The sequence below is a fragment of the Alosa alosa genome, chromosome 6, assembly GCF_017589495.1.
Source record: "Alosa alosa isolate M-15738 ecotype Scorff River chromosome 6, AALO_Geno_1.1, whole genome shotgun sequence".
NCBI classification, from domain to species: domain Eukaryota; kingdom Metazoa; phylum Chordata; class Actinopteri; order Clupeiformes; family Clupeidae; genus Alosa; species Alosa alosa.
The window spans coordinates 14,971,291-14,994,817 of NC_063194.1; the positions used below are offsets into that span (position 1 = coordinate 14,971,291).

The 23,527-nt window shown below is 42.4% G+C and overlaps 1 protein-coding gene across 15 annotated transcripts; it reads right to left on the reverse strand.

Annotated features, from left to right (window-relative positions):
• Window positions 1–1,278: 1,278 nt before the first annotated feature.
• On the reverse strand, window positions 1,279–22,348 carry LOC125296614 (glycine-rich cell wall structural protein 1.8). 15 transcript variants are annotated; one of them, XM_048246602.1, is made up of 37 exons: window positions 22,124–22,347; window positions 20,461–20,508; window positions 20,134–20,163; window positions 19,576–19,602; window positions 18,810–18,863; window positions 18,347–18,424; window positions 17,740–17,811; window positions 17,231–17,284; window positions 16,473–16,523; window positions 15,966–16,022; window positions 12,216–12,266; window positions 11,495–11,545; window positions 11,204–11,254; window positions 10,891–10,941; window positions 10,303–10,353; window positions 10,062–10,106; window positions 9,597–9,647; window positions 9,006–9,056; window positions 8,764–8,808; window positions 8,300–8,350; window positions 7,689–7,739; window positions 7,448–7,492; window positions 6,635–6,685; window positions 6,152–6,202; window positions 5,912–5,971; window positions 5,692–5,733; window positions 4,959–5,000; window positions 4,794–4,859; window positions 4,242–4,382; window positions 3,937–3,969; window positions 3,787–3,843; window positions 3,547–3,624; window positions 2,901–2,978; window positions 2,676–2,711; window positions 2,459–2,497; window positions 2,222–2,278; window positions 1,279–1,592 (listed from the first exon to the last, which is right to left on the reverse strand). In XM_048246602.1, exons 1-37 carry the CDS (start codon window positions 22,188–22,190, stop codon window positions 1,588–1,590), a joined length of 1,968 nt encoding a protein of 655 aa, XP_048102559.1. In that variant the 5' UTR covers window positions 22,191–22,347; the 3' UTR covers window positions 1,279–1,587. The 15 variants fall into 15 exon arrangements, with proteins under 15 accessions (XP_048102559.1, XP_048102567.1, XP_048102566.1 ...); XM_048246610.1 differs by lacking the exon at window positions 17,231–17,284; XM_048246609.1 differs by lacking the exon at window positions 16,473–16,523.
• Between the last annotated feature and the right edge of the window lie 1,179 nt (window positions 22,349–23,527).

Below are 23,527 nucleotides of genomic sequence, written 5' to 3' on the forward strand. Positions count from 1 at the left end.
AGAACGCTTCTAACCGCTGAGTTGGAAGCCTGGGCTTTTGGCTCAGTGGTTAGAGCGTTCGTCTCCCATGCCGGTGTGTGTGTCAAGGCGGCGGGTTCGAGGCCCGTGAGTGGTGAATGAACTGACCTTGTTACACTAGGGCACTCATATTTTCATTCTATATTGATCTACTTTTGCACACAGCTTCACAGGACCTGGTGCTAGGGCTCAGTTGTGTTTCTAGGTGATATCAAGTGACCTAGAGGGCTGAAATGTGGTCAGTTCAGATATGCTTTTAATCTGGCAGAAAGAAAAAACTATATTCTAGCCTCTGTAACTCTGTGTCAGTACATCACACAGTTATTCTGACTGTTTCCTATGAAAACTACAGGTTCTCAGCTTTCAATATAGGTCAAACATTTGATGGTAGGCCCCAAAAGAGGTGGGAACAATGCCCTCGTAAATAGGCACAGTGGAATTTCAGGCAAAAACTTGAAATTTGTATTGGAATTCATGTGGTTAAACTTTAAAATATTTTATACAAAACATTTTATCCCGGAAGACCATACCCCCGGATCACCTTTATGGGGGGGCATGTGCCCTAGTGCAGTTTTAGGTCTAGTGACACCCCTGGAACGTACATCAACTCACATAATTGGATTGCTTTGTTCATAGATATATAATAGTTCGGGAGAAAACACATTTTATTCAATCTAGGCACATTTCATAAGCATAAGCAAATTTGTACTCGAAGGCCATGAAAAGTCATGGAAAGGTTTCGAAATTTGTCAGTGAAAATGGGTGGGAACCCTGAGTTGTCAAGTGTTTACCACCTATGCGTAGTTCCAAACACAATTAAATATGAGTGTCTTAAACAGTCATTTTTTTCCTTTTCAGTTGTTGTCTGCCGTGGCTCACATCCTGTCACGTGTTTATGCGTAGGCTATACTCGTTTGTAGAACATTGTGTGGAGGGGCTGTGGTTTCCACGTCTGTCTGTGTTGATGAGTCAAACACAGACAGACGTGTCAAGTGGTCCTGCATATGCAACACTTCTTATCTTATTCTTATCGGTCTATCAGCTGAGCTAAACCAGCTGTTCGCAGGACAGCCACAACAATGTCTATTTATACATCATGACAGCTTTGCAGAACATTTAAAAGCAACAAAACCGAGGAAGATGGACCTTACACTGTTCCCACGCCTTTCACTGCATACTACTATCTGAATGTATTCAATTAGTTATTATTAAGTGAGTGGAAATGTGTGTTTTTGTTTATGAATAATGAAGAGTCAAAAATTTGGGGTGAAAAAAAAAACTGTTTAGTGTTTCATGTGCAGAAACCATCAAACAGCAGACTTCATGTCAAATTCAGCAAAGATACAGAGACAACATGGCACGCAACACTTAGGGGGCAACACAGAAGGAGGATGGTCAGACAAAAACAACACCACAATTACAAAAACAAACAAACAAAACAAAAAAAATCAACACACAAATGAATTAAAAGCACATAAAGACACATGACAGAAAACAGCTCAACACAAACACAGAGAACACAAGCGGGAATCAACACAAATTCACTTCTTGTTGCTGAGGCCTTGTCAATCAACCTGCAGTGAGACAGAGAGAAGTGTCAAACAAACTGAATGATAAAGTGTGCAGTTCTCTCTGACTTTTCTGGCAGTTCAACCATATATGTTTACTTAACTTACTGAGTGCCAAATGCGTTGAGTGCCAAAAATGTAATATTACGTTTTTAGCTTTTTTTTTAAATTACGAAACTAGACACTCTAACACACTCTAACACATGTGATTTTGGGAACTCTGTGATGAATGGAAATGAAATATATGACGATCGAAAACTCATGAAAACGCACAATCTGGACATTTTCTCTGGACATTTTATCATAACTCGGTTGCCGCTTTGGGTCGAATCAGTGACGCATGCACGTAATCTCAAAACCAGGCCATTTTCGTGGGTCTATCACTAGGTGGCAGTCTCGCCAGGTCTCGCTGATCACTTCCCGGAAAGTTTACAGGCAACACTTAATATTTCATGAAAGACGTTATATCTCCATTTCTAGACAAAAACAGCGATTTTGATGAAAACTAGCCACTGTTTAGCTTGGGATTTCTCAGGAACAGAGGCGTATAGAAATACACTTTAACTGGGTAGCATAATATAAAAGGTGTGTGAATTTATTTTAACGTGCACCATTAAATCGAACAAATCTCTCACCTTTGTAGCCATTGCCATAGTAGCCGTTCATACCATACTTGTTTCCGTCTTTGCCTCCTATAGAAAGAATAAAGCCATTTTGCAAGGTTAAATGTTTATCCTGTGTTTGACAGTTTAAATATGGCTATAGGACACAGGACTATAGGATCTAATCACAATAATAAATCTTATTCAGTATGAGACAGTACCAGCATATGGGGCCCTAGAAAATGTAGAATGTCACTCTTGAGTACTCACCATAGCCACCCTGGCTGGCTGCCAGTGGCCCAGCATAGGCTACAAACATGCAGAGAACATGCAGAGAATCAATGTACTGAAGCAACAACACAGAAAGCACATCTCCTTATTTTTCTACTTGGAGTTTGCAAATAAGTACTGAAGTGCTGAAATTAATGTGTGTGTGTGAGAGAGAGAGAAAGAGAGAGAGAGAGAGAGAGAGAGATTACGGATGTACCTGCTGGCTGAGGTCCTCCATATCCTCTGCCATTTCCTAAAACACAGAAGGAATTGTTACTGAGTTCCCCACACATACGCAACACTAGCAGAAGCATGGCTGAGGACTAAGTCAGACGGACAGACAGAAAGAGGGACAGCGAGGGTGACAGAAAGGCAGACTGACGGACAGACTGACGACACTGACAGGTACACACACACACATACAGTACACATAGACCAGTACCATTTTTGCATTTAGGTTTGCCCCCAGTCTGTGGTCCAGGCTGAGAGGGCTGGGCACCAAGAGCTGCCCCAGCATCCCCTTCGAGAGAGAGCAGGGGGGAGGAAGAGGCCCAGAGACACAGCACAAGCAAGATGGGGGTCATTACAGCAGGCTTTCCACACAGACTCACAAGCTATACATGCTTTCTCTCTCTCTCTCTCGCTCTCTCTTACTGGTACATACGCACACATATACACACTGTCTTTTTACTCTCTCTCTCTCACTCACTCTCTCTCTCTCACTCACACACACACACCTGTGCCCCCATACACAAGGCACATGCATGCACCTCTTAGCGCATTTGCATTGTCCTTGACTTCTAAAAAGAAACCACTACACCAAGGACAAACTGTCAGAGCTTACAACGACAAGCAACTTAATCACTCTGTTAGTCATGTTACAGTAACATCCCAACCACCCTTCAAAACACACACACACATAAATACACAGACACACACATACTGTACATACATACATACATACACAAACAGACACACACACAAACACACACACACAAACGCACGTACACGCACACACACACATGTATACACACACACAAACACACTCCCTACCATACACTACGTACAACATATGCACACACACTTACCATATTTGCTGGCAGATTTGCCTGCATCAGCTCCCAAGCCAAGTTGCTGAGCAGCGCCATATGGATACCCACCATCACCTGCGGGTTTCAGGAGTCATATGTTATCACCTTGACAGAGAAATACACACACACACACTTACCCTCTAGCCCAGCTGGACGCACACACACACACACACACACACATACTCTTACCCTCTAGCCCAGCTGGACACTCACACGCACACACACACACACTCTTACCCTCTAGCCCAGCTGGGATGACTGGGGCGCCATTGTAAGGAAGCTGTCCCATACCACCTATTTGTACAGAAAAGAGACTCTGTCTTTACAGTGATCAACAGACCAATCTACGTTCAAACCTGTACTAAAAAAAAAAAAAAAAAAACTCACCAAATTTCCCATTGACAGGTTCAAGTCCTGCACCTGTGGAAAAGACAGCGGGAAGTTATTCTGAAGCCAACTATCCTAAGTATATACTAAGTGTATACTTGATTAAAATAAACAATCAATAAAGTGTCATAGGAGGCAGTAACCTTTACTTAAACGGACTTCAAGGAAAATAAGGTGAAATATAGCATCCCATTAATGTTAGTGATGGGACCTTTTTGTAAAGCACAACCATGTTTTTATATGGTTTCCTTTTCTTTCCTTATGTACCCACTCTATCTGATCAGCACAAGTGGTGCCCTATTTACCCAGGCTGGCATCAGGACTAAGCCCCAAAGGCACTGGGCCAGCTCCGTACCCTCCAGACTTTCCGTCAACACCCAGCCCAGCTGCGACCACAGGCTGGCCCCCATAGGGCAGAGAACCAGCAGGCCCCATACTAGCGCCACCTACAGGCAGACACACATCAATTACAGGGGCACGAAATAGGGGAGATGGACTGGATGGACCCTTACAGCTTGGTTAACTGAGACACATTTACAGACATGACATTTGTTTGCCTCATTGGCCAAATATGAATGTCAGTGAACAAACTGAAATACAGATAAAATGTAGATTTGTGAACTTAACACAAGTCATTCAACCCAGGATTGTAAACATATCCTTAAGCATAAGGTTCACTATCCCTAGTACAAGTGTAAAGTATATATAGTAAGAATGGCATTTAACTTGACACACTCATTTAAATGAATGTTTAGTTTTGTTAGCCTGTGGTGTGTAATTAACTGTACGTTGATGACCTCATAATTTCTGACAGGACAAACTTGCAACATCATTTGGCCCCCGATTGGGCAGTTTACCTGGTCCCTTCCCTGCTTTGCTTCCCATCCCTGCCCCATCGGCTAACACTGGGTATCCACCAGCTCCTAAAACATAATTATAATCATCTCTCAATTATAATTATGTCTGTTAGCTTTTTGCCCTCTGCTGGATGGCTAAAAGGACAGCATCAGGATGATACTCACCATTCATATAGCCATTACCATTGGTGTATCCATTAGCATAACCTACGGACAGGAAAATGGAATGGGGTGGGGTTAAATGCATGCTTGTCAAATTCACATCTTCACTCAAACTGAAACTAACAGCCCCACACTGTTTTTCTAGCCATGCAGCCAGCAGTTGACAAAGTGTTTGTGGTTTCACACTAAATTTCCATAGAGCTTTTCTACTGATTAGGGCAGGAAGTCTCAGCTATTGACCACCATGTGATACACACACAAGACCACAAGTTTGGGGTCTTTCCAAGTAAGAGACAGTGTCTTTGTAAGTCTACAACTCTTTTCTCTTTCTTTCTTTTTGTCCATCTCTCTCCTTGTCAGACACACACTCAGACACACACACACACAATACACACAATATGCACGTTATCAGGTAAATGGCAGACATGGGATTTACAGGTTTTGCCTTACACATTTACCCATTCACACACACACACACACACACACACACACACACACACACACACACACAAACACAAACGCCTACGTTAGAGGCTGTCATGTAAGACACCAACTGCTCTGTGTTGTGCTCAAAGACATAAGATTTCAGACACAAGGTCAAGGGCAGTTTTCGACACAAGGTCAGGGGGAGCTGGGACGGTTATTCTGTCTTCTCTCTGCCTCTACCTGTTTTAAAAGATATACATGCAAACAGGAGGGAATAGAAAGAAAAAGAGAAACAGAGCGAAAGAAGTACCTGAAGTCAGAGGTTTGGCTCCTGCACCTGGTCCTCCAAGACCTGTAGGGGGAAAATGGGAGATGATTAGAGTTGCTGTTCTTTAGATTCTGTTTAAGTTGTAAAGCTGTGACATGTACAGAGAGACATGCTGCCCGTGTATCCATCATCTACACCTGATGGAACTAGTTATGGAGCATAGAGGAGGTCTGGTGCTTAAAGGCAGAGATAGAATACCAACCAGGGCCCATGCCGTCACCGAGGCCGGCGCCAGGATATCCTCCCATGCCATCAGTGTAACCTAAGGGCACAGCACAAAGAACAGGCTGAGTCGCATATTACACACACACGCACACACACACGCGACACGCACACACGCATGCACACGCACACACACACACGCACACACACACACGCACACACGCATGCACACGCACACACACAGCTTGGCTGCTCTTATCTCTAGGAGGGTGACCCTTACCTACTTGCTTGCCTCCACGGCCCCCCATGGGGTATCCACCCTGTCCCAAACCTGTATCAGATGGAGCATTGAGAGATGACTTGTGCAAATGAACTCAACTTAGGCACATCTGGTAATAACACTAATCATAGCACATACACTAATGATGGCATTGAAACTGACGAACACAAGAAAATTATTTCATTGGATGGGAAGTTCATGAGAATTTTTTATAAGACACAATGTTTTTACTCACTAATAGACACTGTACTGCATTAACATGGATTGCTAATCAGCAAATTCTTACAAATTCACAAACTCAGTGTGGGAATGTGCTACAAGGTAAGTTAGTACTGACTCTGCACAAACCAGCACCAACAAGTACAGCACTGTTGTCCTTTACAGATGGAACGTTCAATTCTAAGGCTTTCTGCTTGGTTTGGCATGTTACTTGGCATGTTAAAAACCCTTTTAACCATCTAATAAACCATATCAATTTGATACCTCCATAGCCATTGCCGACAGCTCCAGGGTAAGCTGCACCAGGTCCATAACCTGTGTGAAACATACACCCAACAGAAAGTTAAACACTTAGATATGTTCATAACCAGTGCAATGCAGAAATAAGGGAAGTCGACAAACAATATGCTGTGGTCCATAGCCTGCAAAAGAGAATAAACGTGCACATCAGAGGGAATGTAACCGGTTGCTGTAACACACCATGCATGTTAAATGGTATTGGTGGACGAAGCAGGAATAAATTATTAAATGAATGGGAATCGTATTCAAAGAATTTTAAATAGATAAAACAACGCACAATACTGGGGAAAAATTAATGAGTGATTCCAATGTAGTTCTGTAGTAAAGATATGTTTCCTGGAAAGAGGATGTGAATGAAATAAATCTGTGATGTTGCTGTTCTCTGAAAACGTCCCAGAATACCATTAATAAATAAAATGGTGAAATTAACACATCCATCTGTGACATTTTTGTGATATCCATTTGTCACACGATGTAGCAGCACACAAAAAAAACTGTTGCCTTCTGCAGAAGCGTGAATTTTTTTTCTTTTTAAGTGTGATTGTCATGTGCACACAGAGCTACTGTAGGTTCTCAGTTAAGACAAGCATGTGCAACTCATCAATTCTCCCACTGATCTACAGACTGCTATTGCAATTTACAAAAAATGCTTCTATACCCTATTTCTTTTTGTGTGACAGTTGAGTTACACATGCACATCTTAAGTTAGAAAACAGGCAACTGAGGAAGTGTGGCATGCAAAAGGGCCTTTACGGTGTCTTGATTAGGTTTGTTTACCAGTCTTCGAAGGCTTTCCCCCCTGGCCACCAGGCCCTCCAGCTCCTGAACCATGAAGATCAACAGCAATCACTTGAACACCGCTCACTCAATAAGCTGACAGTAACACGTGCAGCAACTCAAGTATCAATGAGCATTAATAGGAAACTTTTTTTCCCCATATAATTTACAGGACAGAAGAAAACAGAGAGAGAGAAAGAGAGAAAGAGAGAGAGAGCACACACATGTGGAGTGTGTTTACCATAGGGTTTGCCTCCCTGTCCATTGGAAACTGCTGGTCCAGGGCCATATCCTGGATGCCACAGTAACAATTAAAATTCACTCAACACAACCTTCAAACCAACATAGCTGACAATGCATTATATCAAATATAGGAAGCCATAAATATCAATCAGAGAAACATTCTGGTCAGGCAGCCTGACAATTACACAGTGGAAGTGCTATCTCAGCCTAGCTAGCCACGTAGTAGGTCACTTAGTAGCACCCTATGTGGCCACAACACTACTTCATGCTCTACTAGATTATTAAAGATGGCCTGGGCTCACTGAGGCTGAGCTGTAATAAATATATGCTGTCTAGGGGGCTTTGGAGGAAAAAGATTTAGCAGAGAATCCCAAACCAGAGTATAGACCTAGCCAAAGCTGAGTCTCTATGGCCCCTGCCCAGTACATGAAGCTTTGGGATCTGTGGGATCAATCAATGTAACACTAGGCAGCCATATTCTATTTCAATAATATAAATATCTTCGGCCAAAGTTAGGCAATGAAAATGCTAAATAAACTACTGATATACCTATTTCACACTGTCTAAGGATGTAAATCATCTCTAAAGCAGTAGTTACAAATGTGTTACCGTTGCTTATAGGTGCCTGTCCATTGGAAAAAGCTGGTGCTGGCCCATATCCTACAAACCACAACACTGATTATTCAATTTTAGGGTACTTAGCATTGAGTAAATAACACCTGGCAAAGGATATGGCTCTAATTGCACACCCAATACCACTAATGAGTGGAAAGGTGGAGACAGAAGACAATGACAAAATGGTTCTATGCAATTGTGACATTTTTTTTTCTTTTTAAATGTGATTGTCATGTGCACACAGACCTAGGTTCTCAGTTAAGACAAGCATGCGCAACTCATCAATTTTCCCACTGATTTACAGACATGTCTGCTATTGCAATTTACAAAACATCCTTCCAAATTTGTTTTTGTGTGACAGTTGAGTTACACATGCAAACTAGAAAAAAGGCAACTGAGGATGGGTGGCATGCAGAAGTGCCTTGAAGGTGTGGTGCCACTTGATTAGGTTTGTTTACCAGTCTTTGAAGGCTTTCCCCCCTGGCCACCAGGCCCTCCAGCTCCTGAACCATGAAGATCAACAGCAATCACTTGAACACCGCTCACTCAATAAGCTGACAGTAACACGTGCAGCAACTCAAGTATCACCAATGAGCATTAATAGGAAACTTTTTTTCCATATAATTTACAGGACAGAAGAAAACAGAGAGAGAGAAAGAGAGAAAGAGAGAGAGAGCACACACATGTGGAGTGTGTTTACCATAGGGTTTGCCTCCCTGTCCATTGGAAACCGCTGGTCCAGGGCCATATCCTGGATGCCACAGTAACAATTAAAATTCACTCAACATAACCTTCAAACCAACATAGCTGACAATGCACTATATCAAAGACAGGAAGCCATAAATATCAATCAGAGGAACATTCTGGTCAGGTAGCCTGACAATTACACAGAGGAAGTGCTATCTCAGCCTAGCTAGCCACATAGTAGGTCACTTAGTAGCACCCTATGTGACCACAACACTACTTCATGTGCTACTAGATTATTAAAGATGGCCTGGGCTCACTGAGGCTGAGCTGTAGTAATAGATGCTGTCTAGGGGCTTTGGAAAAAAAAGATTTAGCAGAGAATCCCAAACCCAAACCAGCCCCCTATGGCCCCTGTACATGAAGCTTTGGGATCTGTGGGATCAATCAATTTAACACTAGGCAGCCATATTCTATTTCAATAATGTAAATTTGTGTGTTCTGCCAAAGTTAGGCAATGAAAATGCTAAATAAACTACTGATATACCTATTTCACACTGTCTAAGGATGTAAATCATCTCTAAAGCAGTAGTTACAAATGTGTTACCGTTGCTTATAGGTGCCTGTCCATTGGAAAAAGCTGGTGCTGGCCCATATCCTACAAACCACAACACTGATTATTCAATTTTAGGGTACTTAGCATTGAGTAAATAACACCTGGCAAAGGATATGGCTCTAATTGCACACCCAATACCACTAATGAGTGGAAAGGTGGAGACAGAAGACAATAACAAAAAATGGTTCTATGCAATTGTGACATTTTTTTTTCTTTTTAAATGTGATTGTCATGTGCACACAGACCTAGGTTCTCAGTTAAGACAAGCATGCGCAACTCATCAATTTTCCCACTGATTTACAGACATGTCTGCTATTGCAATTTACAAAACATCCTTCCAAATTTGTTTTTGTGTGACAGTTGAGTTACACATGCAAACTAGAAAAAGGCAACTGAGGATGGGTGGCATGCAGAAGTGCCTTGAAGGTGTGGTGCCACTTGATTAGGTTTGTTTACCAGTCTTTGAAGGCTTTCCCCCCTGGCCACCAGGCCCTCCAGCTCCTGAACCATGAAGATCAACAGCAATCACTTGAACACCGCTCACTCAATAAGCTGACAGTAACACGTGCAGCAACTCAAGTATCACCAATGAGCATTAATAGGACTTTTTTTTCCATATAATTTACAGGACAGAAGAAAACAGAGAGAGAGAAAGAGAGAAAGAGAGAGAGAGCACACACATGTGGAGTGTGTTTACCATAGGGTTTGCCTCCCTGTCCATTGGAAACCGCTGGTCCAGGGCCATATCCTGGATGCCACAGTAACAATTAAAATTCACTCAACATAACCTTCAAACCAACATAGCTGACAATGCACTATATCAAAGACAGGAAGCCATAAATATCAATCAGAGGAACATTCTGGTCAGGTAGCCTGACAATTACACAGAGGAAGTGCTATCTCAGCCTAGCTAGCCACATAGTAGGTCACTTAGTAGCACCCTATGTGACCACAACACTACTTCATGTGCTACTAGATTATTAAAGATGGCCTGGGCTCACTGAGGCTGAGCTGTAGTAATAGATGCTGTCTAGGGGGCTTTGGGGGAAAAAAGATTTAGCAGAGAATCCCAAACCCAAACCAGCCCCTGCCCTGTACATGAAGCTTTGGGATCTGCGGGATCAATCAATTTAACACTAGGCAGCCATATTCTATTTCACTAATGTAAATTTGTGTGTTCTGCCAAAGTTAGGCAATGAAAATGCTAAATAAACTACTGATATACCTATTTCACACTGTCTAAGGATGTAAATCATCTCTAAAGCAGTAGTTACAAATGTGTTACCGTTGCTTATAGGTGCCTGTCCATTGGAAACAGCTGGTGCTGGCCCATATCCTACAAACCACAACACTGATTATTCAATTTTAGGGTACTTAGCATTGAGTAAATAACACCTGACAAAGGATATGGCTCTAATTGCACACCCAATACCACTAATGAGTGGAAAGGTGGAGACAGAAGACAATAACAAAAAATGGTTCTATGCAACTCGACTTCCTGTCATTGGATGGGCCCACTCCTGCACTAAAGCCTAAACACTGCAATCACTGATACTGATAGCTTTATCTGGAAACAAAGGCTGGAGGGTTAGGATTACCATTGCTTACAGGCCCCTGTCCATTGGTGGGTCCTGCACCTGGGCCATACCCTAGAAATGCCAAAACGTATTACTCAACTGTCAGCAATCATCACTGATTTCAATTGTGCAGTGCAACAGCAGTTCAGCTATGTCAGACCACCCTAAGTAAGGTATACAAGCCAAAGACAACAACACTTAGCTAATACACGTAAAAATACAGAACTGACAGATGCCATGATGAAACACACAAAAAACATAAGAATGTAAGAATTGTGAGGCAGAGAAAGGTGGAAATAAAAGTGGGATTACCATTGCCTTTGGCTCCATTTCCATTGGAAATAGCCGGGGCTGGACCATATCCTAAGAGTTATTCAGTGAGGGTAGGTTCATTACTGACATTGGACATTCAGCAATGTAAACACTGGAAATAGCTCAGCTCAAAGAAGCCACCATGCTGAACACAACCAACGACATGCCACATAACCACAAACATAATGTACACTGTGCGAATAACTGGCATGGGAAAAGGACATTCCAAAACTGTGGCTCCCCCACTGAAAGTTTGAAATTCTGTTACAATATTAACTGGTGAAGGAGGAACTCTCCTTATTGTAGGTAGGTTCAGTGTGAGGGAGTCAAAGTTTAAGCCAATATATGGACAGGGCAGCATACAGATTAGCCTAAAGGCAAGAGCCTGTGAAGTGGTACCTCATTTAATGCCCTTACTGAAGGGATAATTGACTAATTGTCTTTAGTTTGTTATGAAACCTTAATAGAGTTTCTTTCCCATTAGAGTCAATAATTTGACACCTAGCATCCTTTTCCATTGATAGAACTCGGATCCAAACATGTCTCACCACAGTGTAGAAGACAAAAGGGCATTAAATTCTAGTACCTGTAGCTGTAGGCTAGGCCTACTACATAGTAAGTGTACCAGAGGCATTTTTTCTGCCGTGTGCAAGTCCAATTGCCAATTAAAGCCATAAACAAAAGTAGGGACAGGACAGTATGACAGGAAGTTTGCTTTTACCATTCCCCTTCTGCCCCTGTCCAAAAGGCAAAGCACCTCCACCTCCATTACCTGGACACCACACACACACACACACACACACACACACACACACACACACACACACACACACACACACACACACACACACACACACACACAGTGTCACATAATACAGTGGTGGTGACACATATTACATGTTTCATCAAAGCTTAGAAAGAGTCTACGATTCTAAAGTGCAACACACTATAATGTTTGGTTTCTATAATCAAGATCATATTGCACTGAAAATGTGATAAAGATAGTATATGTATCTGTATGTATAACTACTAATATGTTTATTATTTTATGGATCCCTTGGTGAGAAAAAAAACAATGTCTAAGGGTACTTTTTCATTTCCTCCTGAAAGAAAAACACACAGTGCTTTCACAACAGCTTCTCCAGTCATACAGCCTCCAGTTCGTTTTCACAAAGTAAAAAAGATGTGCCATAGACCAAACCTGAAAGATGCCTCAAACGTGCACAGACAAACAGAGAGACAAAAAAGGCAGACAGAAGGACTGGGAAACATTGGTTCAACTTGAAAAAGAACACACCCGTAAGGTGTCAGGTGAACACCACAGAAATGAGATAAGGATCTCTGAAAACAGTACGAGGAGAGCAAAAGATGGAGAGGAAGGAACATAATTCACTTCCTGGTATGACAAACATAGAAACACACATACAGAGAACATCTCATTCAATGTAGAGATGTGTATAAACAAGGTTATATATCCCATGACACAAACATCCTGTGCACATGGATGATATAGACCACAGAAAGGTGATGCGACTCTTGCGGGCAAGCACACAGAGGAACGAGAGACGGATTACCCTGATCTGTCGGCAGAAACCCTCCAAGGTTTGGTGCGGCTGCTTGCTGACTTTTCCCTTCCTGCTGCCCAGGCACCTGAGGGCCCACGCTCTTCCCTTCCAGAGGCTGGGAGACCAGACTTTTTCCGGCTTGAGCTGGTGTCGCGGCTGACCAGATACTTTTACTGGCGACCTCAGGGACCATGGGGGGCGCGTCCAACGGGGGGTTGAATGAGGTGGCTGTTTTGCCTGTCTCTACTGGCGTGACAGCTGCAGTGGCCAGACTTTTTCTATCCTGCGCCTGTAGCATGCCTTGACCCAAACGTGTGCCATCCAGCGCATGTGTCATGTCATCATAATAGGGGCCTGTGTCATCAGGCGTGACTGAGGAGATGAGGGAACCTTCCTGCACTGGTGCAGCAACAGGGCTTTTGGAGCCCTGTTTGACACTGTATGACGACACTGAAGATGCTGACTTTGCTGAGGACGCCGCGAAATTATAACTTTTACTACTGTGCATTTGCACCCTGGAGGTAGAGAAGTAGCTTTTGCCCTCTTGTTCGGGCGCACCGACAGACACTATTCTTTGGGTCCCATCAGGTTCCTGGGAAACTGGACCTTGGGCCTGAGATGAAGAAGTGGATCCCTGAGTTTCTTTAGCACCATAGCCATAGGTTTTGGTTCCTTGTGGAAATGGACTGGAGGGACTAAGACTTCTGATTCCATGTAGTTGTGGAGTAGAAGCCCCAACACTCTTGGCTCCTTGAAGTTGTGATGTGGCAAGATCAAGACTTTTGGTGTCTTGAAATTGTGTCTTGGCAGAGTCAAGGGTTTTAGTTCCTTGTTGCTGAGGAGTGACCAAACTCCTTGTTCCATGCAGTTGTGAAGTGGCAAAACCAGAGCTTTTGGATCCTTGAGCGTATGGATTAGCAGGACTAACGGTTTTGGTTCCTTGTAGCTGAGTACCAGTGGCAGAACTAAGCCCTTTAGTGGCCTGTTGCTGCTGAGAAACATAACTTTGGCTTTTTGCCCCCAGCAAAGCCTGAGCTGTTGCATCAAGACTCTTGGTTCCCTGTTGTGAAGGAGCAGTATAAAAACTTTTAGCTTCTGCCACAGTCCCTCCTGATTTAACGACACTGCCAGCACTTCCTAAACTTCCAGCAGCTACTCCTGAAAGGTCACAAAATTACCACCACACATGAATTGACATGAAGTGTAACTGTTGAAAAACTGTAAAAACTATAGCAGCCAACTAAAATGCACTTAAAATGCCAATACAAATGGAAGCAGGATATTCCTTGAAAAGGGCTAACTGGATATCTAACAATTCATCTGACCAAGGTTCCCAGTCATCATAAACAACAGAAAAAAATGTTGGTGTTTCATAACCTCTAATTGCCAAAGAAGCCAAAGATCTCCTTTCAAGGAGATACTAGTCTGGAACACCATAATTAACTAATGTTTCTATCATACCCCAGAAAGGTAGGGCCAATCAGCGATGAGAGGGGATGAAATCGAAAGTGGCTGTAGTAAACGGTAGTAGCACCGCCTGCAAACATCAAAAATTGTAGTCGGAAGAATGTGTACATTAATTAATAGCAAAGGTAGCCCTACATACTTTATTTCTTGACTACCGATGCTGTAAGTAAGTAACATTAGGAATCCCTGATCAACGTGATTGGTTAGGCTGGACCAATGATTTCAAAGTTAACACAAAGTGTACACTCGTCACCATGCAAGTGTTAGAAACGTTTCCAAAATGTGAGTCCCCAGACTATTCATGGCAAAGTGTAGGAAACTTTCACATTATTCACATGAATAATTACTCAACAGAGATACGATTAGTTTTATAGTTCATCAAACTATTTTGATTAGGAAAAATTGATATTATAGTGTACAATATCAGTGATCGTGGGAACCCTGTCCAGTGTTAGGTACACAGATCCAGAAGCCACTACAGCTACCACACATACCAATGACAGGATGCAAGACAACATGGAGGAGAAGTACAAACTGATAGATGCTGACAGACAAAGAGGTAAAAGATAAAGACAAAAACACTACCAGACAAAACATAGATCATAAACAAGACAAAACATGAATCCAAGTCTGACCTGCATCAAATTCCAAAGCAAATAATTCTCTCAACATGTCCGTAGCAGATGTAAATATAATTCAAAAGTAATCAACAAGAGTTTTCCGACATGGAAGAATTTGATTCATGTCGGACATTGGTACAGAGAGACAAACCACTGTTAAACGTCTCAAGCCAAAGAACATCTACCAGGCATGGTGCAAACCTCAACCTTAACACTGACAACACCTAAAAAGTCCTAATGCATGCAACATACACACACAAACAGGCTTTACATATCAGTGCTTCAAAGCATAGACACAAGGTTTGACAGAACAGCTACCCTTTGAATACACATCCATCAAGCTTACACATAGGATGCTATGGCATTATTACCCGGTTCTGTCACCCTGGGTTTGTTGTTCTTGGTGACCGCACTTATAGCTCCAGCCCTAACACCTGGAACCAGACAAACCACTAGAGAGTGGGTGGAGTGTATCAACCAGGTTTAGCGTGCAGGGAACAACTCAGCTAACTCAAAGCACAGTGGAAAGGCAAACATTCACAAAAACAAAATCCGATCAAAGACCAAAGCACAGAATAAGGATATGTGCATTATCTCTAAATATGTGCAAACAGCCTTATATTTGTAAAAATAAGATTTTGTTTGATGGCTAATTTGGTCACTTTCAGTTGCACCTACTAATCTCAATGATTCACTTGTCCTTGTGTCCCTGGCAAGGGAAAATACATCAAGCCCCACATAGGGATGTATGAACAAAAACCCATGGTAAATAACAAAGACAACACCTCAAGTATAAGGACAAAATAGAGAGGAGTTTACCAGCTTTAGATGGCTTGGAGCCCTGTCCTGTGGGCCTGCCTGTTCCACGACCATATCCTGAAGACCACAATACTGGTTAATCAACACCAGGAAGCAACCTAATACTAAAAAGTGCTAAAACTGAATACTAAAACAACCTATTACTGTACAATACAAATATACACAAACCCTCACTAACATGCTCAGTTAAAATGTTTTATCTCTGTTAATTTATATTTTAACTTGTGGCACATATGTTGGCGGATCAACATTATGTAAATCTAGTTATCCCTTTGCCCTGCAAATGTTTTGACATTGCATTAAGTCTGACTGGTCTGACTTTTGGTTGTAATTGTCAATCTACCACAGATAACAACTACCCTGATTATCTCATGCTGTTTGCATGTACAGTATGCTGCCATAGTGGCACAGTGATGAATGCTGGCATGCTACCATCATCACAGCCACACAGACAACATGGGTCATCACAGCACAGAATGACACACAGACATGGTAGTGTGGGTTTACCATTGCCAGTAGGTCCCTGGCCACCAGCCACTCCAGGTCCTGGTCGGCTACCTGAAGACACCACAACACGTGTTACGACACAGTTTCTGTTTCAAAACATGTCGGCATTGTAGGGTGCTCGGAACAACCACAGAGAGGCGTGTTCACACTTGCATGCGAGGCGTTAATGTGCACACCGCACCACACAAGAAGCTGTCGCTGCAGGACCAGCTAAAGGTGACTGCAAAGGTTTGCAGTTGAACAACAAAAGCTGATAGTTATACACACAACACACACATAAACAAACAGACAAACAAACAAACGCTTTAGCAACAACAACACGCATCAACATGCTGTTATGGTATCCACGCTCATGGATTACACAAACACTGAATTAGAACACAAAATTAAAGTTGAGAGTACACTGACAAACAAAAAGATCACACAACACACAACGCAAAGAACCACTCCAGTCCAAACCAAGCCCCCACTCTACACTCTCATGAAGAGAGGAATCCCTTTCTAAAAGGACTGATGCAACACAGAGCATAAGCCATCCAGTCCAAACATTTGTGAACTGAGAAAAGCTCAATGGTCAAATCAGTCATAAATCCTTTGGAAACAAAAGGTTTCCAAAGACTGGATTTGAGCACCCTTTAGTTTCTCAGATTCCCCTGATGTTGAACATATGAAGAAAGTATGGGGTGTCAGTGTTTGGAATGGAGTTGGAGAGTTAAAAGTTATTGACACACACAGGGGTGCACAGTCGTGCGTTTTACCCGGTTTAGGGGCCTTTGAGCCCTGGCCAGTGGGATAGCTCCCTCCTGCAGTGCCTACCAGTGGTGAATAGGGGTACTGTCACTAACAACCACAAACAAACAGCTTGCCGTCTAAGCACATTAGAAATAATGGTTTGAATTATTTGAATTGATAAACACCTTGAACATTGCACTTAAAAATGCAGTTGTGTGATGTCTGAAGATTGTTTTGTCTTATTTTACCTATTGGTCATATTTGCCAAAAGGGAAACGTGTGCTGCTGATTAATTGCTAGCTTTTAGTTCAACAGTTGTCACAATACTGAGATTCTGACTACACAAGAAACTCATCACAACTCAGAAAGGTTGGTACATTGAGGGAGGGGACTATCAACCCTGCAGCAGTGAAGGGTATCTGTAATCCGTGGGGGTTTCTAGTTTCCAGTGTAACTGTCAGAAAGTTTAGGTGTAAAGTTTGGGTGGCTACTGAGATGTGAGAAGGCTGTACAGTTTACGCTAACAGTGACTCACCGCGACCTGCTCCAGGGTAGCTACCGTACCCAGCCCCAGCACCAGGGTAAGCACCCATTCCATTTCCATAACCTGACAGGGAGAAAGGGGACGCTAAGGTCAGTAGAGATATGGACCAACAAAAACACAGGAAAGACAACATCCACTAACAGGCTTAGTAGGATCCACATACACACAAGCAAGCATACAAGCATAAATATATAGACATGCAAACACACACAAGTACACACCCCCAGTGAGGTAAATTAAAAGTGCAATCTATTTTCTGGGAATAGACAGCATAAATCATATCTGTGCTTTAATCATACAAGGTTGGTGTTATTGCACCCCAAGGTCACATTTTGATTGGTTAGAAGAGGTGCAATCTGTTACACCCTCATCGTTCCAGAAGCTTACATGAAGTTCAAGGTTGATTAGATTCCTCTCTCACAGTCCCACCAACCCTCTCTCCCCCTCCACCCCCATAGTTCACACATAGACACCATACCAAGCAGACAAACGAAACACCAGTGTGGAGTCCGCTGCCTCTGAGAAAATGACCTGATCGACCCAAGCATTTGCAGGGTGCTACTCACTCACAGCTGCTGCACCCCGACATCCCTCTCACCTCTAGCTGCCTGTTTGCCTGCTCCCAGACCGGCTCCCAGTCCATTGCTCAGGCCCATTCCAACTCCCAGACCGGCTCCTACAGTCAGAGGGAGGATGGGAGAGAATAAGGAGCAACTCACAGAGGGGCCATGACAGTTATTCTAAAGAGGAACCTAAATCTTGTTCTTCTAAAGAGGAAAGTACTTGTCCTTTTGTATTGTGTATAAAGGTAGTATTTATTGTTACACTATGGTATCCTATTGCACTGTAGCTTGAATGGCATTCGTTATTGTGAGCTTTGAATAAAAGCATCAGATAAATGAATAAATGGAAATGGAAATGCACAAAAATAAATTACAATGATGAAAAAGACAGCAAATGAGCTGATATAGTAAATTAATGTTATCAGTGAATAAATGAAGGCAATTATGTATTTACTCATGCACTCATGCATTCATGCCAGCTGCTGAATGAAGCATTACCTGCTCCATAGCCTCCTTGCTTCATGCCACGGCCATTTCCATTTCTGTATCCTCCTGGTCACATGAATACACACACACACACACACACACACACACACACACACACACACACACACACACACGCACACGCACACGCACACGCACGCACACATACACATACACATACACATACAGAAAGCAAACATGTCAAACCACACAAAAAATTCATTGCTAACATATTAAACACGCAGGTTCTTGGTAATCGGTAGTGGATGCCAAAATAAATAAGCTCAACCTCCATTGCAAACACATAAAATAAACCTGGAGACATGCAATGCCAACCAATATACATGTAGTGGAACATATATGCCAATATCACACAAAAAAGGTAAATACTCCCATGCAAGCCAATGAATGGCTATTACATGATGGAGAACCTTAAAATATGCTGAACAGAGTGTGGAGGTGCCAATCTAACACATCCTGTACAGTGAATGCAAAGACAACACATCAGCTAGAAATAACTTAAGCAACTCTTGACCTTGTCTGGTTTATTGGGCTTCAAAAGTATAGCAAAGTTACTACACACAGTACACTACCTCCAGGCCAAAAAATCTTCCAGTTACATAATCAAGCATTAATGCAAGAAATGATTCTGTCCATCTTTAAAACTACTTTCCTCTGTGCATCATTTATCAATTCATAGAATTAATAGTAATAATGAAGGATGGCTCTAATACCTTAAATGCTCTCAGGTCTTAAAACACTACTTAGCAAGGTAACTCACCTGCACCAAGGGCAGCAGTTGGATAACCTGTGTTTTAGAAGGGGAAAATTGGGCTGTCAGATATTATTCACAGAATACTATGTTAAACTATAAAATCCCTATGCTAAGTGATAAACACACACACAGAGGCATGTATAATGCAAATGCAAATAGCCTACAAATACAAACACAAACACACACACACACACATCAAAGTAATCAAGTATGAGCTTGGTGCTTATGTTATGTCATATGACATTTAAGAGCACATTAATTGACTTGGGACTGGGAGGGTGAAATATGGGCAACATTGCAGCAGGTGCAACTCATCTGCGCTCTGTGACAAGGACACATTCCATCACTGTCAGCACCGACTTCAAGAGCAGGCCAGCTATTTCAACATACAGCTTCATTAGACCGGGGTTATTTCATGCTGTGGATGTACATCTAAATATTCATTATCATTCAGGATACATAACAGTCCTATTGTGGGAACAGTTGGGGAGAGTGAGGCTAGTTGAGCTGAACTTCTGTTGTGAACTTTTAATCTTCAGTTAAGTTAGAATAAACTCTGCTTACCACCGGCTTTGCCCCCATAGCCACCACGCCCTAGCAACAAAATAAACACACAATACTGTTATTGTACATAAAACAGTAAAACTATAGCATAGTGTAGGCTACTCATGAACAGAATACAAGATGCACCATGACAGCATTTTAACTGCTAACTGGTTCATTGAAGAAGTTCTTATTTAACAGTAGAAAATATAGCGCAAATATTCTGTCAGATCAGTTCATTATTAGATAACAGAATCTTACTGTACCCACTAACAGACACACACACACACACACACACACACACATAACCAAACATAATTACACAAAAGAGGAATAATGTAGGCCTACCTCTTGGCATCAGTCTTCCCAAGGCACCATTCTGAGGTCTGCTTACGCCTTGGAAAGAAAAAGTGCAGAGTTCAGATTAATTCTCACTCGTTGCCCACAAACTATAGTATAGGCCTATAGCCTACTACCCTATAGGCCTACATCCCGCATGGGCTTACCGTTTGGTCAAATTAGACAAACACATTCATCAAAAAAGACGTCACTTTAAAAATTGTTTTGAACAAGAGAGATTCTGTATTTGACAAACAAAACCTGTGCCAGGTCGAAGTAGACTATTGGAAGCTGATTTTGACTGTTTCATGGTGACAGCCTATCAGAAATTATGTGGATGCTAAGTGTTAATTGTTTATGGTTGCTTAAAATGTGGCTGCAGTGTTAGCTGTTGTAGACTAGTTGTGGGATGCCATTTCACCACAATTCCGGGCTTCTGAACAGACGTTCATTGATGAGAAGGAACAACGACTCAAGTGGCTACAGTGTGGGGGCAGTAAAGTGCTGGTCTAGCAACAAGTTGTCAAATTTTGACCACCGCTGCCACCTCCTGGTCTCAGACTTTGATTCTAACCATTAACGGAAGATATAGCCTAAAATGCGACTTTGGCAGAGCGCACGCGGCATGATGAATGACTGGAAACGATCCACTTAGGCTACTTGAGCATGATGCCTGAACTCGTCGCTCTCAGCAAGTAGGCTCTATTTACCTCAAGGTGTTTCCTGTCAATATTATTTCGTCATAGAGAATCTAATACATTGTGTTGGAAAAGATTAGCACTTTCTAAAATTTAATAGACCTATGGATTTGACATAGGCCTAGCTCTCGGAAAAATGAAGACCATGGATGAGACCATTGCAAATCTGTCTGATGTCATCCTGGTTGCTGAGTGACATTCGAATGAGTTGACGGTCATATTATTTTATTCCAGAGCTGTATGTCACATGTCTTGTTTTCATGCTCCTTTCAGACACCTATCAATTTATGTCTTTGAGTAAACATCATTTGGTTGCAAATGTTTAACTAATGGCCCACAGTGGTCAATGGAGGATCTAGATATTTAGATAGATAAACTTGCAATAAACCCAGATTAGTAGGCTAGAATTCACCTTGTATGGTATGGGGATTATTGATGACTATAGTGTAAAGACTGAAATAAGATGAAAGAGGTACAAACTTTGTGAAAGTTATAGTAACTGTAATACAATATATAACTTCAGATCAGATCAGATCTTACTGTGACTCTTACAGTTGACTTCATGGGTTTGTGCATATTCTCATGTCTTTATCATTAAATAGGTTTCTATCTAATTAATTAATATAAAAGCCATTTAACTTGGTAATCAACACGTGCATCACTTCTTTATTTCTGAAAGCACTGAAATACTGTCTGATTTTATATGCAGATGCTTTTAAGTGCTTGCGTGTTCCTCGATTGATGAGGCAAAAAATAATTGCCTATCGTATGTGCTCATGAGGATGTGTTTAAGGTTTAATCATATAATTTGGTTGAAGTCCCATTATTTTTTTTATCTTAAGTGAAGATTCCTATTTTGTTACACATTCTCTGTTCATCTCATCTTATTCATCCCTTCTGTCTCAAAATATGGAATCATGCATATACTCTAGTACATGAACACACACACAAACACACACCACTGAGTTTCCTACCTCCTTGCAGGGTGTGCTGTACCAGCCAGAGGACCAGAGAGGTCTGCAGGAGAGCGCGTCCCAACATGATGGTCAACAGTCAGAGGAGACAAGATGGACGGTGAGACGAGGAAACGCCGTCAGACAAACTCGGGGATGGAGAGATGAACACAGTGCGTAAGACAGAGAGAGAGAGAGAGAGAGAGAGATGAGCTAGCTGGACAGAGATGCCACTTAACTAGAGATCCCAAGTCTCTGCCCATCCCTTAAATATGGTCCATGATCCCATGCCTTTCCCCCCAGACAGCCCTGCCCTCCCCCCACAGCCCCACAGTAACTGGGCACCCACCCATGACCCAACACCTGCCCCTTACGCCCCCACACCTATACCAACCTATGCACACACACAAACACACACACACACACAGAGACACACTCTTTCTCTCTCTCTCTCTTTCTTTCTCAACCACTCATCAGTAAAAGCTATGCAGCAGTACCTATACCCCCACCAAAGGGACAGTTTGTGCACACACAGGCCCAGGGCGAGGAGAGCACTGTTGGGGCACTAACAACATGGGCCTGAGAGTTAGAGAAATGCAATGCTGGTGTGGAACATTCACCAGTCACAGCAAACAGAACTGTGTGAGAGAAGAATGGCACACATGGCAGTAGCCAAAATGAAAAAAAAAGCCTTTGGACCTAGTAAGGGTATTTCAGGGGGATGTATGTCAGAGCCACAGTTACTGTACTTGAAGTGAGTGAGTGAAATTCTTACAGAGGGTCACTTCAGGCAAGGAGGCTGTGGCCAACTGTTCCTAATGCACAAAAAAACACACAGAAAGAAATGATTCCCCTCTGGACAAAGTCCTCAGTGACCCCAGAGCTTCACCCACCCCCTCAGCCTCTCAGCAGACAGGGTAACACGCCCACGCCATGAGCTCAGCCTTGCGATTTATTGCAGAAAAGGAAACATCTTGTGAATCTGCGTCTTGGCTAGGCATGAGATTGCCACTTTTCCAAGAGGAAATTTACAAGTTTCTCCTTCCTCTCCACTACCGCTTGTGCTTTTGTGTATCGGCAGACTTTCATCCAGTTGTGTTCAGTTTCACCATGGCTGAAGGCTTTGTCAGAAAGACCTTGAGCTACTGTATTGGCTCTAAGAGATGAGTGACTGTATATTGGAAGGTTTGGACAGTCGTTGCTCTGGATCTACTGGGCTTTGAAACATGCATCCTTAGATGACTCAAGAAAAACACATGGTGCTACATGCCATGTTTTCCCAACGTCTATCAGACTGTGTGGCATTGCAGCCCTTTGTGATTCCTGGCAGGAAGTTAGTTGATGTGGTGGCTTTGGCTCATTGAGTATTGTATAGGTACAAGTCAGGTGAGCATCGGTCTGGAGGACGCAGAGTTCAACACCTGA

Bases quoted from the DNA above. Each gene is read 5' to 3' on its own strand.
- LOC125296614 (XM_048246602.1), bottom strand. From the start codon at position 22,190: ATGTTGGGACGCGCTCTCCTGCAGACCTCTCTGGTCCTCTGGCTGGTA. The intron at 16,023-16,472 runs GTAAACCCACAC...TGTGGTCTTCAG, and splicing joins CCAGGGACCTACTGGCAATG to GATATGGTCGTGGAACAGGC. The intron at 9,648-10,061 runs GTAAACAAACCT...TGTGGTTTGTAG, and splicing joins GGGAAAGCCTTCAAAGACTG to GATATGGGCCAGCACCAGCT.